The sequence below is a fragment of the Neovison vison genome, chromosome 11 (assembly GCF_020171115.1).
Source record: "Neovison vison isolate M4711 chromosome 11, ASM_NN_V1, whole genome shotgun sequence".
NCBI lineage: Eukaryota > Metazoa > Chordata > Mammalia > Carnivora > Mustelidae > Neogale > Neogale vison.
In genome coordinates, this window is record NC_058101.1 from 105,417,149 (window position 1) to 105,434,570 (window position 17,422).

Here is a 17,422-nt window from a genome sequence, read left to right on the forward strand (position 1 = left end):
AAGGCAAATTTAAAGACAATTTCAAAAATTATGTTGAGGAATGACAGCACCACTGGAGCATATATATGGCTTCCCAAATAATTATGTTGAAGAACATAACACATTTGATCTAAAAGTTGTGTTTACTAAAAAAATCAGACTCATTTCTTTATTGTTATACTTCATTTGTGGGCTCTGAAAGATATTTTACTCTTCTCAGCTGGAACAATGGAAGCCAAGTATAATGTGTTATATTCTAGCCTCCACATGTGGTTTTAATGAAATTAGGTAAGTTCCAAAATATACATCAGTTGATAAGGCAACAGTTAATTTAATACCTATTCTGTCCTTTTTATTATTTTTTAAACTTTCACCATTCAAATTATGGCAGATTTCCAGTTTAAATATTTATAGTAAAAACAGATAGGGATTGCGTTAAGGAAAGAGTATAAATCAATGAAGTAATCTGGAGACTCATTTTTTTAAATTCTATGATCATTGTCCAGAAAGTGGCCTGAGAAATGGGAACTCGTGATATAAAAACACCTCTTTACTTGTTTTCCTGTGCCTCTGTTCCCGAGGCTTACAAGTCTGCTCTTTTTACCCCTGTAGTCCTTCCCATGTCCCTTCAGTGTCCTTAAGTATTTTTCTTAAGAAGTAGATCTTACATGTGAAAATACGATTTTCCAAAATCACAAATGAGAAGTAAATTACTAATTGAATTAAATGTGATTTAGAGAAACCTTGTAAATGTACACTTATTATGTATTTAGAACTGCATTTTACATATGAGAATGGAAAGAAATGTTAGAGGTTTAAAAGAAAAGTGGTCTTGAAGTGGAAAAAATTAATTCATCTTTTGAATTTAGTACAAAACAGGTTTTATTCTGTGATAAGATAAAGTTTAATAGCTGGCAATTCCTCCTTTCCCATTGCACCTCCCACACTACATAGAAATTTCACCTCCTATACCCAAATGGAAAATACAGAGAATTCTTTAGTTATTTCATTGTAATAACATCATAGTCTACAAAATCTGTAATAATTCTGTAAGGGTTAAATAATGGGACATTGGATTTGATCTCCAGCAATATGGTAGATGACACTCAACGAACAATCCTATCACTTATATCAGTGAAAACATCTGAAAATAATATTTTAAGTCTTTTAAATGTACCTGTCATCTGTCAAGAAAACAGGAACTTACCAGACACCAAAAACAGTATGCCTAGGAGAGATAAATAAGCACTCACATTCACTTTCACTCTGGAGGCTTCTGCAAAACAACAGCAAACTTGAGATTCATTTTGAGAACCATGAGAGTATAGGAGGCTATGCTTGAGTCTGCCCAGGTTGGGAGATGTTTCATAGGAGACATCATTCTCCCTTCACCCACACCAGGAAGCTGGAACCCAATGTGATGGTGAATTTGAGGTAAACCTGCCGTGTAGAGGTAACCAGCCACTAAACCTTATCTGTCTAAATTGTAGTGTTCCTGGAGGAAGGAAGAATTTCCACTAAAAATGTGGAGCTTCACACTGATCTGTATTTCAAAGTCACAGAAAAAACTCAAGCTGAAAATATATTTTAAAATTAGTCCCAGGGGCGCCTGGGTGGCTCAGTGGGTTAACCCTCTGCCCTCGGCTCAGGTCATGATCTCAAGGTCCTGAGATCCAGTCCTGCATCGGGCTCTCTGCTCAGAGGAAGCCTGCTTCCCCCTCTCTCTGCCTGACTCTCTGCCTACTTGTGATCTCTCTCTCTGTCAAATAAATAAATAAAATCTTTTTTTAAAAGATTCTAAAAGATTTTTAAAAGACTTAATTATTTCATCATTGTTCCAGCAAAAGAGAATAAGAAGAATGGCAAAGAATAAATATTTAAAGAAATAAAGATGAATGTTCCAGAATTGATGGAAAACATAAATTCCAAGCAAACTAAAAGGAAGCTGTACTGAAATTAAACATAAGTACTGAACACATCACACTGAAATTGCAGAAAAACAGAGAAAAAAATAAAGATCTTTAAAACAGCCAAAGAAAAAGATTTCCCTAAAAGAGACTTAAAAACAATAATGAAAGCCAGAAAACCAAGGAATAGTATTTTCAAGGAAGTGGGAGAAAGTAATTCTCAGCCTAGAAGTGTATACCCTGGAAAACTATCTTTCAAGAATGAGAATAAAGGTAATGCAAATAAATAAAACCAAGAACTACTGCCAACAGATCTTCACGAGAAATATAGTGTACTCTGATACAGTGTTTCTGTACCATGAATTAATTCATATATGATGGTAAACAAGGAATTGTGTCAGTATAATATGAAATGTTGCATTAGTACATATTTTTTCCTGTCATGCTTACATTTTGCATCATCAAGCCAATAGCACATGAATGCAAAACACACTGAAAAGCAAAAACAGACCAAAAAAGATCAGGTGTATGGTTTCTTACAATTAAAGATAAAGTCTTACTAAAATGAGGACTTTCCATTTTCTTTTTAAGGATCTTATTTATTTGACAGAGAGAGAGAGAACAAGCAGGGAGAACTGCAGGAAGTGAGAGAAGCAGGTTCCCCACTGAGGAAGGAGCCCAATGTAGGACTCAATCCCAGGACCCGGGGGTCATGACCTAAGCCAAAGGCAGCCACTTAACCAACTGAGTCAACCAGGCTTCCCTAAAATGAGGACTTTTAAAAAAGCTTAACTCCTTCAGGCTGTTAGTTACTGGCTTAGGGGCTTCAAAGACTTTTCAACTTCTACACCATTAAACTGTCCAATGAAACCACATGTGGATGTAGAAGACGACAGTACAGTTAAAATAGCTGCCAAAACTTTTTCCTCAGTTAAAACAACAACACATATTTGATTGATGGAAAAAATTATAATCTGGATCAGATTTAGATGGAACTGCTTTCTATAGAAAGCAAATGCTTTGAGGATTCTACATGTTGAAGTTGTGTGTTTCCAGGGATTGAGTCTGCAAAAAAGAGACCATGAGATATAAATGTCAATGGAGATTTAACTGCACTGGTACTTTTATTAGGATTCTTATGGTTTTTGTCAGTACTTTGGTCACAAATTCTGAGTTTTGAGTGGTCTGCCCAACTGTTTTCTGAGGAGTCTTTTTGTTTTCAGCATACAATTTAGTACAACACAAACTTTTCAAACAAGGAAACATTTCATATCTTAATAGAAATGTCTTTATTAAAGAAAATTCTTCAGGCAACAAAATAATTGTCCCAGATAAAAGGGTTGAGTTAGCATAACGAATAATGATCAAAATAGAAAATAGATGAGTATATGGATAATTCCAAACAAACATTGTCTATAGAAAAGGAACAGTAGGGGCACCTGGGTGGCTCAGTGGGTTAAGCCACTGCCTTCGGCGCAGGTCATGATCTCAGGGTCCTGGGATCGAGTCCCGCATCAGGCTCCCTGCTCAGCAGGGAGCCTGCTTCCTCCTCTCTCTCTCTCCCTGCCTGCCTCTCTGTCTACTGTGATCTCTCTCTGTCAAATAAATAAATAAAATCTTTAAAAAAAAAAAAAAGAAAAGGAACAGTAACAGTGTTTAATTCAAGACAGAACTAAAAATACTTGACTATTGACTAGTGACTATTTTTGGTAAAATTATAAAGAAAAATAGGGTAATGGTGTAAAAAAAAAAGTTTCTTCTGGCAGTGTGGAAGGAGATTGGGGATGGGATCAGGAGGGGCCATAGGTGGATCCAAAGGCACTGGTAATTGCCTATTTTTTAAGATGGTTGGGAATTACCCAGTTGTTCATATTACTAATGTTCTTTAAAATTTACACATGGTTATAAATGTATGTATGTATATTCAACATTTTTAAAATTTTTACATTATACTAAAACCTGCATATGACAAGTTACTGGTTAAAACTAGTTTTCCTGGTTTATTTCAGTTACCATGGTGGTTCTTCTCTGGGCTGTAGTTTGGTCAATTACTGGCAGCGAATGTCTTCCTGGAGGAAACCTATTTGGAATTATAATCCTATTCTATTGTGCCATCACTGGAGGTAAACTTTTGGGGCTCATTAAGTTACCTACATTGCCTCCACTGCCTCGCCTTCTAGGTAAGTGCTAAACACTTACTGTTTTCTTCAAGAATATATCATATCTCGGGGCGCCTGGGTGGCTCAGTGGATTGGGCCTCTGCCTTCAGCTCAGGTCGTGATCTCAGGGTCCTGGGATCAAGCCCCGTGTCGGGCTCTCTGCTCGTGGGGAGCCTGCTCCCCCCCCACCCCTCTGCCTGCCTCTCTGCCTATTTGTGAACTCTGTCAAATAAATAAATAAAATATTTTTTAAAAAAGAGTATATCATATCTTAAAAATTGTAGTTTGGAAAGCTTTTGGAAATAGATATAAAATATTTCTGAATTTGCTGTGCTGGCACCAAAAGCCAATCGTTAAGTTTTGAGTTAAACACAGCAATTTTTAAAAAGTAAATTCAATTTGCAAAAATTTCAACTTCAATTAAATAATTTGCATTAAAAACAAGACCAATAGATACTCAAAATTGATTACTTCCTGATTATTTTATGTCACGACCAGTGCGACCAATCGACCAGGAACGTGAGGGGAAGAGGATGGTGAAAGGAAATTAAGAGACAAAGAGATGGGGGCAGGAGGAACACTGAGGAGGATGTCCAACAGTGCCGATTTTATTCCACATCTTATAATCATTTATAAGGCAGACCACAATAGGAGGAGTAATACATCAGTATCTAGTCAGATACTGCTAGATCCTATAACAAGTTTTACATTAAGTACTAACAAATCTCCTGATGCCAGGTAATCACGGCTAATGCCATTAGCTACTACTGATACAAGAAGTTACAATCAACCAGGGAGTGGGTTATGGGAAGTACAGGAACAACAAGGACCAACTAAGAATTTATGACCCTGACCACATTGTTCCCTTCTGTAGGGAGAACGTGTGGGAAGTCACGTAGGCGAGCGCACATAGCACAGAACCTTTCTCAGTGTTACTCAACTTTCCTGTCCTTAACCCCTTATCAAGGCTTCCGGACTTTAAAGGAGACACAAGTCAGGGCCTGGTTTGATCCAAGACTCCAACCATGCCGTGGCCTCCAACAATTTTACTGCATTTTCCCCTTATCTATGCTCTTAAAATTATAGAACTAATATATAATGGTGTGCCACTGGCTAGCTCTTCCCAATTGCACGTTTGTTGACATCATGTTGGTAGGTTAACATCAACCATGGTAAAAGTAACTATAAGATAGAAGTTAGCAAATGCTGCAAAACAGGGCTCAATGTATTGCAAGTCACTCACATCATTGACAAAGGAGTGAAGGGGTCATCTGCCAAATCAATATCAGGAGGCCGTATCCTTCCAGACCATCAGCAAAGGAAACAGTGTTCCAGGGAAATCATTTTCACGTTCATTTGGAGAATAAAAAATGCTTCCTCATTCCCCTCCAACAAAACTCCAAAAGAAACTCTTAACATATTTTTGAGTTCTTATTAGATTATTATTTCTTTTGAACTGTGCTCATTTCAGCGTTCTTTGTAATGAAAGGCCTGAAAATTTCCTTGAAGTCCATTAACTGATCGAGAAATTACAGGACTTCCAAACATGAGATACTATTGCAACTATTTTTTTTTAAAGACTTGTTTATTTACTTGAGAGGGTTGCAGGGGGAAAGAATCTCAAGCAGACTCCCTGCTGAGCATGGAGCCTGGTGCAGCGCGCAGTCCCACCATCAGGACCTGAGCCAAAACTAAGAGTCAGACACTCAACCAACTGAGCCCCCCAGGCACCCTGACACTGCTGCAACTATTAAAAAAACAAGGCACAGAATAAAATATGTTGTACATAGGTACAGAAGCATGCTTAAATTGGTATAGAAACTCTCAAGAGTGAAAAACTTTAGTGAATGAAGATCAAAAGTTTGCAGTCATGATGTCTTGTACTTGTCTCTTTATACATGTAAGTAGTGTTTTAATTTACCACGAGAATAGGGTATCCTTATTATTCTTTTAAAAACAACAGTTGTAGGCCAGTTCATACTTGCAAAAATTCTGGAAAGACCCTGACTGCAGAATTCAGAACTTAAGAGACCTTCTAGATTAAATGGCAGTTGTGAGAGACACTTGGAAGTGATTGCTTCTTGGTCTAACGGGGTCTGGAGCAAGTCACAAAAGCTGTGTTTGTAATTAGCTTCTATTCTCTTAGCTTACACACAGAACATTTCAACATTAGTAGGTTTGTTTAATCATTTAATGTGTCATGCTTGTAAGGACGTGGTGAACAGAGGATACTGCTGGGAAAGAACAGAGGCTGGCAGCCTCACAGTGTCTGACAGAGAAGTCTTTCCCATTACAGGGGCATGTGGGACCAGCAAGGGCACAATTCTCTCACAAATGCCTCAGCTCCCTCAGTCACTGTCAACTACTTACATTTCCCAGAATGTATCACACGTCATCTTCACACCTTGGAAGACACTGTTAACCCATCCAGAAACTTTTCAACTCCCAGCCCCTTCTTCCCTTCTCTGAATCCCTCTGACTCACCCCTCCTGTCTGAGCTCATTCAATACTTCCACAATACTGATGAAAGATCCCCCGGGGCTCCAAGCACCCCGGAATGGACCCCTTCTCAGGAGGAGACCCCCGGACCCAAAAACCAAGCCGAGTCCACTGATCAGATGCAAACAGCACGAGGTTTATTGAGTTGACACAGGTACCTGCGGGCGATCAAGTCTTAGGAAGACTCGCGCGCCAGCCCTTTGTTCAGGGCCTTTTTATGGGGTTTGGGGAAGCGAAAGCATACGTACAGAAGCAAAAACATAGTTACAAGGTTCTTATTGGCTGGTTTGAATGTAAGGCATACTCGGTGTTTGTAGATTGGCTTTGAAGGACCCCAGCGAGCGAAGAGAAAGGTGGGGAGGGGGAGTGAGGAGGGGGAGTTGGACCTTATTACTCAGCAGAGAAACATCCTGCCTACGTGACTAGGCCCACGTACCTAGGCGACCCCCTTGCCTATGTGACTATGCGCATAAAGTATCCTGTTGAAACAGGAGACCAGTATCACCCCCTAAAAGCCAAGTGGTTACAGAAAGGCAAGGGAGTGGTTAAACAATTAACTGGGGGAGGGGTCTAACAGGGGAAGGGCGAGTGATTACAGAAAAGCCAAGAAGCAGTTAGTTAATCAATGGCTGGGGGGGGGTGTCTATATGCGGAGTCTTTCATTCCCCCCTTTTTCTTTATCATGGATAGAATCTTATATCCATTCGCTCTGGTCCTGTACCAGGTCAGTTTGGGATCCGGTCTGTCGAATTAGCTGATATTGCTGTGTCACCAGTGGTTTTGCAGCCCCAATAGCGACAATAAAAGTGGGATGTCCCACTACAGTAGGTCCACTCTCTGGGTCTGTGAAACCCGGGGCATAAGTGTTCTTAACATACTTTGTTGACTTCAGTCCCCATAGCTTCCCCAAGGATTTAACCCGAGTCACCCCGGGGGGGATGGTTGTGAAGGCGGTCAAAGTAATTTTCTACATCCTAATTGGCTGGAGTTCCCATTGCTAGCTTGCAGATGTTAGGGTGTACTAGCTGCAGGGCTTGCAGATGGGCTTGAGGAACTGAGTTATGTGTCTTTGGAAATTGGGCTATTGATAAGGTAACTTCTTTGTTGTAAATCTCAAGGACATTTGCAAACAAAGGGAGACTCCTGCCTTACAAGACTGTGATCTCTGCAATATAAACATTTGTTCTTTTTTTCAGGGCAGTCAGGGGTGCCTGTGAAATGTCATACATATTACCAAGGGGAGGGGTGGAGAGGGGGTGCAAGGCGCCAGCCCCTGCTCCCTCTTCAGCCAGCCTCCTGAACAATTTTGACCCTTAAATCTTTAAGGTGGTTGAAGGTGGAAGGTCTTATCTTCTGTAACTTCTTCCTGCTGAATAGGGGCGTAGAGCTGTCCCTACCTACTCAGGTCAACATTGATCAGTGGAGGAATGTATAGGGGAGTTACGAAAGGCGGAGGCAGCTGAATCCAGTGCTGACAGTGAAAAAGTATCTTTGCGCATGGTAAGGATCACCTGTCATGGTGAAGTCATTGCAGCGATGGAGTCTCGGCACCAAGTAGAGAAACAGCGAACAAAGCAACATATTAAGGCTAATAAGGCAATAAGAATGAGAAGCCCAAAAAGGAGATTTGGCTACAGTCCTCCTCCAAACCAGTAAGCTAACCAATTGCTGAGAGAGAGAGAAGGATCTTGTAGAGCTTTAATCTGGGCATTCATATCCTTTATTAATCCTGTGACACTTTTGTGATAGTCTGGGATGTACATACAACATTCTGTCTTGATAATTACATATATGCCACATGACATCCTCTAGTCACAAAGATGGAACAAAAATGGATGCTAAGTGATTATACCATTTAAAAAATAGATCGCATCCATCTTTGTTTTAAGTTGGGGAGACTAGCTGGAGTTGTAATGGTTTTAGTAATGCGCCCATGAATCCAGGCAAATCCTAAGGTACAGCGACCTATCCACCCTGGAGGAAGCCAGGGCCACAGGTTTGTTTCATATATCCAGTGGGTTCTGTTTGGAGCTGGCCATCTAATGCCAGGTCGTCTTGTCCAGTTAATAGCCTGGAGTACTGTTACTTGGGAACACATTTCTAGTGATAGCCATCCTAGATATCGTGCGTTCTTTGCCCAAGTATCACTCGTATGATTTCTTTGTTCCCAGCATAAAACTGCCTTCTGACTGAGCCGTCCAATCGTGGGTGTAAGCCACAGATATGCATCCCAGATTTGATATACACCATCCTTAGTAAGTTAAGGAGGGTTTTGTAACTTAGGCCCATATTTGATTGGGGAGTTATGGCTTGACAGCAATCCCCTTTTTTTCCAAATTGCTCCATGGGCATGTAGTACCAGGAAGGCATATTTGGAGTCAGTATAAATATTAATTCTTAGGCTTTGGCAATTGGAAAGTGCTAGTGAGCACTACAGTATACCTAGCTTTTCTTATTCTTTTTTTTTTTCCTATGAAAACTATTGTCATCAGTAAACTGTCATTCATTTGGCATATCTGTAAGTATAGCCCAATATTTAATTAGTCGGCCTTTATCATTTTTTGGTGGCCTTTGAATTCTAAGAAAAATCTGGACCTGATGTGAACTCATTAGTTAGGGGCTGTTTTAGGTTTCGCTAAAGCATCTGTTTGCAATTGCACCTCAACAGAGGTGGCCTCTAGGATAAATATGACTAAGGGATGAAACCAATAAGAAGACCTTTTAGTGGTCCAGCCTTAACAATATCCTGATTACAGAGGATCGCTGGCAAGTGAGAAAACTTGTCAAGAGATAAGGGGAGGCCCCCATGCATCATCCGATCTAATTATAAAGAAAGTGGGGTCATCCATTATTTCTGTAAGTCCATAGTTAATCCTATGGAGTGCAATAGGCTGGCCTTTAGGCAATTTCATTATCCCAGCCACAAACAAGGTGTTAGTTAAGTTATACAATTATAGGGGAATCAATCCCATTTTCCAGTTGTTTAATCATGTGCCGTGGGGTCTTGTTAATATACCCACAAGATAATAAGATTGATTAAAGAAGCTATTGTGTAACTTCTCTGAAGTTTACCTCAAATTGTTTAGCTTAGGTAAACAAACATTTAAAGACAATCGAATCTAGAATTTAATATCCATAAAGGTGTGTTATTAAAATATAATTTTTCTCTCTAAGATAACCCTCATTTACAGAGATAGCCAAATCAGGACTAAGTCACTTGTGAAACAAGTCCAGTTTTAACAAACTTGGCCCATTATTTACATAAGCTCAGCAAGAACAGTTGAGTGTGATCATATAGATCTTTTAGAATCTGCTTTGCTGGAACTTCTTATAAGGAATCTCTAGGTTGAACTTCTAGTAGCCTCTCCAGGCCAGAAGCCAAGCCACATACTTGCCATCAGGCATGCCTGCAATACCTGTCGATTTGGGCATATGCCTCTTCATGAGATTCTGCACCTACCAAGGAGTGACATTCTTTACTCACCTGGTGAGGCTGCTGGGAACTCTGTAAACAAGGTATCAGGCCAATAGTCCCAAGGGGCTTTATGGCTCCAGGTTTCATAAAGTCAACCTTAGTTCCTTAAAGCTGTCTGGTCATATCTGAGTCTATGCATGTCTTTTTCAACTATGACATTCCAGTCAAAGCCTTGGTAAAATAACCAGTTTCCAATGCTGTCCTGTTACAAAGAGAACAGATTCTTATTGAACTTATGCAAATGACTGATTGCCATGGAAGAAAGAATACTTATTGAGACCTTTTGGTTTCAGAGGGTTTAGATAGAGAGAAAAGTTGAATGCCTTGAGCACTTTTACATCTCTGTGAGTTACAGATAACTTAAGAAAAAGTATCCCTAGTCTGGAAGAGCAAACATTAGAGAGAACCAGCAATGTCTAAAATAAGAGACACAACATTATAATCTTTTAGTTCATTTAGTTCCATGTTACTAATTCTGGTGAATGCACCTTTAGTTAGTTTTGGAAATTCTTACCCATTTCAGTTTTAGGATTTTCAAGTATATCAAATATCTGTATTTGTCCTGGAAGTCCTTTATATGAATCTCCTTTAAGATAAAACTCATTTTACAAGAGAATTAAAACAATTACAAATGACAAAACTCGGAATGGATATGGTTAGAGCTGATGAGACAAGAGTTTACAATTTAGCTGACAAGGAAATCAGGTTACTTCTGTGACACATAACATTTCTGTAATTATAATATCAAGCGATGATCTTTTAAAACATTTAAAACTTTAGGAAATGTATAGAATCTCTAGAATAATTATAGCATTTTCCCAAATGTAACCCAAGGTTTATCATTGGTTTAAATCTTGTCAACAATTGCTAAAATCTTAGAAAGTTTTAAAGCACATGCCTAAATATAATTAGGGATGTTAAACACGTGATAAAACAAAACATAGAGACTGGGTTTTCTGGGCTGGCAAAGAGAAAACCATTTACATTCTCTTATTTGATCAATTAATCTAAGAAAACTTTGTCCTTTTAAACAAAGAAAATCAGCTTTTTTTTTTTTTTTTTTTTTTTTTTTTACCAGTGTCTTTTCCCTTTTTAATTTTATTTTTAAGTGTGCAGTCTTAAGATAGGAGTTTTCTGGGTTTTTCTCCCATCATGAATGATGTCGCAGACAAGGGAGGGGGATCTTTCCCCTGCTGTCCTGCTCGCATTCCCCACAGGAACTTAGGAGCGTTTTAGCTAAGGCCTGTCCGAATAAACCCTAGACCAGGCTACTCCGTGGAGTAGATGACCGTTCTGCCATATGACGCCCTGCGAGACTCAGGGTGTAGCCCACTCAGACTCCGTAGCCGAAGCAGTGAAGCCGTACAGACAGATTTACACAGTCAGGCACTCTTCAGATTCAAACAGGTTGGATACCCTCCCTTTTGGGTATCTCTGGCTAATGGGAGGTGATCAATCTCCCTTTTTACTCTTTACAGATTAGAGTGAATTTCTATGGTTACAGGCAATGGAGGATGGCAACCGGGTGTTTTCGCAGTCTCTCAAGGTTGGGCTGCTTTCTTAATCTCTCAAGGCCAAATGGCCCTTATACTTGGAAGTATAATCTATGTGGAGGCAGGTCAGGAGAGTATTAAATCACCTTGGAGGCTGTTTTTCTTTTTTTTAGTCTGTCCTGACCATATCTAAAATTCCTTTTCTGAAGATTTCCCTTCACAAACCTTTTACATCTTTCCTTTGCATTCAGGTTTTGTCCCAAGCCATTTTCTTTCAAACAACCATTTTATTGAGGACAAAATTACCTTCCCTAACCTTCAACAAAATGTATTCCCATTCCTTAAATCTTTTTTTACATATCACCTACTTTTTTATAGAGTTTTCCTTATTTTTATCAGTTTTAGTTACACTAAGCAGAATTTGATGGTCTTAGAAACTCCTTAATCTCTAGTTAAGACTAAGTATTAACCAATTGCGAACTGTTAGAACAGAAATCTTAAGATGTCAAATTTATGAAACAGTTAGGTGCAAAACACGTTTACCAACAGATTTAAATACTCTTAGCTTCTTTGCAGTTGAGAAATCAAAAGCACAAACCTACATCCAGTAATTAACGACTTAGCATTTTATCCTTTAAGACCTAGATGTCCATAATTTAATTCCATTTGTCATCCAACCAAAACTTTAAACTTTCAGGTTACCAAAGACTTTGAAAGCTACTTCAGCAATTACCCATTAGAACTTAGTTTAGTCATTTCTTTGCTAACAAATTTTAATAAATAACACAAGCTTATTTGACCTTCAATAAACTTTGATAGAATAAAAGCTTCACATTTACTGCTGTAACTTCAAAGACACATCTTATCTTAATTAAACCAACAAACTTAACTTAGTTCCAATAGTGATTTACATTTCACCTGGGCCCACTCCACTTTGAATGTTTACCTGAGACATGCATGGGAAGATCTGGAGTGGGGGTGCGTTAGGTCCAGGGGCTGCTCTTCTTGCTCCTTGACAGTGAAGAGAGAAGGAGCCATGGTGCATGATTGAGAGGCTAGTCATGCAGGCTGCACGCACATTGGTACAGAAATACGATAAGGGGGAAACAGAAGAAACAAAGTGCTGCCAGGAGGCAGAGAAAAGATTCCCGGTTTTAGAGCTCATAAGCCCCAACAGAGGAGCAGATGCCATGCTTTCCCATCAGCAAGGGGGGAGGGGTTAAGCAGTCCAAGTCGGGCCAGAGAACACAGGGAAACTTCCCCGAAACAAAGAGAGTTTCGGCAGCTGCTTGGGAATATTCCTTATGGTCTCTGTCTCGAGTTAGACCAACCCGTTGGTTCCAGTTATAGCCATTAACATGGGAAGTGAGTGAGGGAGAAACCCCCACATCTATTAGGAGAAACTCAGAATCTCTCCAGTGACCTAAAGTGAGACTTAAGGGGGTGGTAAGTGTTTGCCCCATTTTAGAGTCAAAGAAAACACCAAGGACAATAAGTAAGACACACAAAACAGTTAACAAGAAGGACGCTGCGCGATTTCGGTACAAAACCGAAAGCAAAAACTCAAGCGGAGATCCTGGGGGTCCGGATTCCCCCTCTCCAACCAAGGCCACGTATCTCTCTGATACAGGCTGAGCTCCAAATGCCCCGCTGCACCGGGGCCCAAATGTCCCGCCCGGGAGGACTACAAACGCCTCTGGAACGTCTTCCAGGGCTGCGAGGGAGAAGTCCGAGCCCGTCAGCTCCTTCTGGCCCCCGCCAAATACAAATGGATCCGATCGAACCCCAAACCAAACGCATGCGCAAATACTCAAATGTCCCGTCCGGCGGGACTACAAACGCCTCTGGAACGTCTTCCAGGGCTGCGAGGGAGAAGTCCGAGCCCGTCAGCTCCTTCTGGCCCTCGCCAAATACAAATGGATCCGATCGAACCCCAAACCAAACGCATGCGCAAATTCACAAGTAACAGGTTCAGACGCAGCCACAGACGCAACGAACAGACACAACGAATAGAGTGCTGGCCAGCTTACCTCCTGACAGTGGGTCGGTGGTCCTTGGGTGGGGGGTCTCGTATCCCGGACGAGCCCCCAAATGAAAGATCCCCCGGGGCTCCAAGCACCCCGGAATGGACCCCTTCTCAGGAGGAGACCCCCGGACCCAAAAACCAAGCCGAGTCCACTGATCAGATGCAAACAGCACGAGGTTTATTGAGTTGACACAGGTACCTGCGGGCGATCAAGTCTTAGGAAGACTCGCGCGCCAGCCCTTTGTTCAGGGCCTTTTTATGGGGTTTGGGGAAGCGAAAGCATACGTACAGAAGCAAAAACATAGTTACAAGGTTCTTATTGGCTGGTTTGAATGTAAGGCATACTCGGTGTTTGTAGATTGGCTTTGAAGGACCCCAGCGAGCGAAGAGAAAGGTGGGGAGGGGGAGTGAGGAGGGGGAGTTGGACCTTATTACTCAGCAGAGAAACATCCTGCCTACGTGACTAGGCCCACGTACCTAGGCGACCCCCTTGCCTATGTGACTATGCGCATAAAGTATCCTGTTGAAACAGGAGACCAGTATCACCCCCTAAAAGCCAAGTGGTTACAGAAAGGCAAGGGAGTGGTTAAACAATTAACTGGGGGAGGGGTCTAACAGGGGAAGGGCGAGTGATTACAGAAAAGCCAAGAAGCAGTTAGTTAATCAATGGCTGGGGGGGGGTGTCTATATGCGGAGTCTTTCACTGAGGTTGTCAATTTGTTTGCTCCCCAGGGGCTGAAAGCTTGTTGACTTGAAATACCAAGTTTTTGTTCATTATTATATTTCTAATACCTACTATGGTGTCTAAAATACTGAAGGCAGGGCTCCTGGGTAGCTCAGTCAGTGAAGCCTCTGCCCTCAACTCATGTCATGATCCCAGGGTCCTGGGATTCAGCCCCACTTTGGGCTCCCTACTCAATGGGAGTCTGCTTCTCCCTCTCCCTCTGCCCCTCCATCTCACTCATGCTTTCTTTCTCTCTCTCAAATAAATAAATAAAATATTTTTAAAAGTTAAAAAAAATTAAAATACTGAAGGCATTAGGTAAATGTTGAAAGGCTGAACAAAAGAGTCAGCAGCTGACATGACAAAGCAATGTCTATTTTATCATTACTCACCTATAGGCCTTTGCAAAACAAGGTATGTATTTTGTATCAAGTTATCTGGCTAGAAGGTAAAATAGAACCCGTACAGGTATTTGTTGACAATTCAGGTAATCCAACATAGCAAATAATTTCAGGAGCTGCTTGTTATTTGCACACAAAAGGGTAACTGAATTGGGTATTGTATTAAAATATTCTGTTTAGAATTTGACCACATTTCTATCCAAATACTGCATCCTATTTCTCCCTTGCAGGTTCAATAATTTAGGAACATTAGTGATTCTAATCATTTTTTAAGGATTTATTTATTCATCTTAGAAGTAGAGAGTGGAGGGTAGGGGCAGAGGAAGAGAATCTTTAAGCTGACTCCAACTGAGAGTGACCGACATGGGGCTCTATCCCACAACCCTGAGACCATGACCTGAGCTGAAACCAAGAGCCAGATGCTTAACTGACTGAGCCACCCAGTTGTCCCTGATTCTAATCATTTTTATCTGCACATTAAAGCCTTTTTTTTTTAGCTCCTCTAATTTAACATATTATTGTAATTTTTTATCAAAAGTTTGACCTATTTCATCTAGGGACTAAGCATAAATGATGTGGTTCCTGGGATTATAAGGTAGTCTTTTTCACACCTGAAGTGATAGGAAATACCTGGCAGAATGGCTAAAACAGACAACAAAAGAAAAACAAGTGTTGGTAAGGACGTAGAGAAAGGGGAACCCTCTTGCGCTGTTGCTGGAAATGTAAACTGGGGCAGCCACTCTGGATAACAGTATGAAGGTGCCTCAAAAAGCTAAAAATAGAACTGCCCTGCAACCCAGAAATTACACTCCTAGGTATTTACCCGAAGAATCCAAAAATAGTAATTCAAAGGGACACATGCATCCCAATGTTTATAGCAGCATTATCAATAATAGCCAAATTACGGAAATAGCCCCAAACATCCATCAACTGATGAATGCATAAGGAAGATGTGCGAGATATATATATATATATATATATATATACAAAATAGGATATTATTGAGCCATAAAAAAGAATGAAATCTTGCCATTTACAAGGACATGGATAGAGCTAGAGAGTATTATGCTAAGTGAAATAAGTGAGAAAAAGACAAATATCATATGTTTCACTCAAATGTGGAATTTAAGAAACAAAACAGTTGAACATGGAGGGGGAGACAAATCAGAAAACAGACTCTTTTTTACAATTTTACATTCAATTAATTAACATATAATTTATTATTGGTTTATTATTGGTTTCAGAGGACAGGTCTGTAATTCATCAGTCTTATATAACATCCAGTGCTTATTACATCGCATTCCCTCCTTAATGCCCATCACACAATTACCCCATCCCTCATCTCTCTCCCCTTCAGAAAGCCCTCAGTTTGTTTCCTTTGATTAGGAGTCTCCTGGGGTGCCTGAATGGCTAAGTCAGTTAAGTGTCTGCCTTCAGCTCAGGTCATGATCCCAGAGCTCTGGGATCAAGCCCCACATTGGGCTCGCTGCTCAGTGGGGAGCTTGCTTCTCCCTTTCCCACTCCCCCTGCTTGTGCTCTGTCTCTCTCTCACTCTCTCTGTCAAATAAATAAGTAAAATCTTTTTTTTTTTTTTTTTTAAGAGTCTCTTATGGAGGAAAACAGACTCTTAACTATAGAGAGCAAACTGATGGTTACCAGAGGGGGGGGGGTGGTGGTGGGTTAAATAGGTGATGGGGATTAAGGAGGGCACTTGTAAAGAGTACCAGGTGATGTATGGAAGTGCTGAATCACTATACTGTACACCTGAAGCTAATATTACACTGTATGTTAACTAATTAGAATTTAAATAAAAACTTTTAAAAAAGAATATTAAAGAGACATGAACCCAAAAATAAAGTGCCAAAAATATTTTCTGTATTTGTATACTAACTTAAGAGTTGTTGGCTTCTTCATCCTAGGCATGCTGCTTGCTGGGTTTCTTCTCAGGAATATCCCTGTCATCAGTGATAACATACAGATCAAGCACAAGTGGTCTTCTGCTTTGAGAAGCATAGCCCTGTCTGTCATATTGGTCCGTGCTGGCCTTGGACTTGATTCAAAGGTATGAAGTATAAATTTCTAGTTGTTGGCCACGAATTGTGTTCTTCCAGTACTGCAGTTCTTGGGAATCACTGAGCTTTAGACACTATGTGTGACAGTCTCAAGAAGAGAATGGAGTTTATTTCATTCAGGGCGACTATTCCCAGAAGAGGTCCCATATTTTTTTCTTGGAGCATTGTGGAATTACTGTCTGGGGACAGCACTAAGAATAAAGGCTCCCCTTTTCTCTGACAGAGATCTAGGTCATCCTTGTAAATAACGGTCATGAGAGAAAATACTACATTTTTGGTGTGCAAAGCCATATGCTAGTATTTAGGGCTAACTATAGTAGCTCAAGAAGCTGTGTGGTACATATGATGAGTCTCAAGCATGCTTATTTTAATGCGATTCCTAATGCATGTCTTTGAATGAGGGAATGAATGTTCTTACAGATGAAGATTTTCACTCTGGCCTCTTTATTTAACAAGTTAATTCAGAGTATTCAATCAGCTAGTTTGGGTATTACTGAGCACAGACTCTAGAACATCCTGCCTGAGTTCAAACCTAGCTGCATAACTCACCAATTTCATGACCTTGGGCAACTGACTTTAACTGGTGCATTTTTAGATGAAGATGTCTAAAAATAATGGGGATAATAATATTATCTATATCATAAGTTTGCTATGAGGACTGAAAACACTTAGAACACTGAAATGTTT

The 17,422-nt window shown here is 40.3% G+C and overlaps 1 protein-coding gene across 1 annotated transcript in view; it reads left to right on the plus strand.

Annotated features, from left to right (window-relative positions):
- The window catches only part of SLC9B2 (solute carrier family 9 member B2), a 58,049-nt gene that overhangs the window by 11,601 nt on the left and 29,026 nt on the right, over positions 1 to 17,422 (plus strand). Inside the window, exons 4-5 of the mRNA XM_044224379.1 lie at positions 3,896 to 4,066; positions 16,583 to 16,725. Of these exons, the coding sequence (XP_044080314.1) occupies positions 3,896 to 4,066; positions 16,583 to 16,725 (314 nt within the window). The remainder of the gene's footprint in view (positions 1 to 3,895; positions 4,067 to 16,582; positions 16,726 to 17,422) is intronic.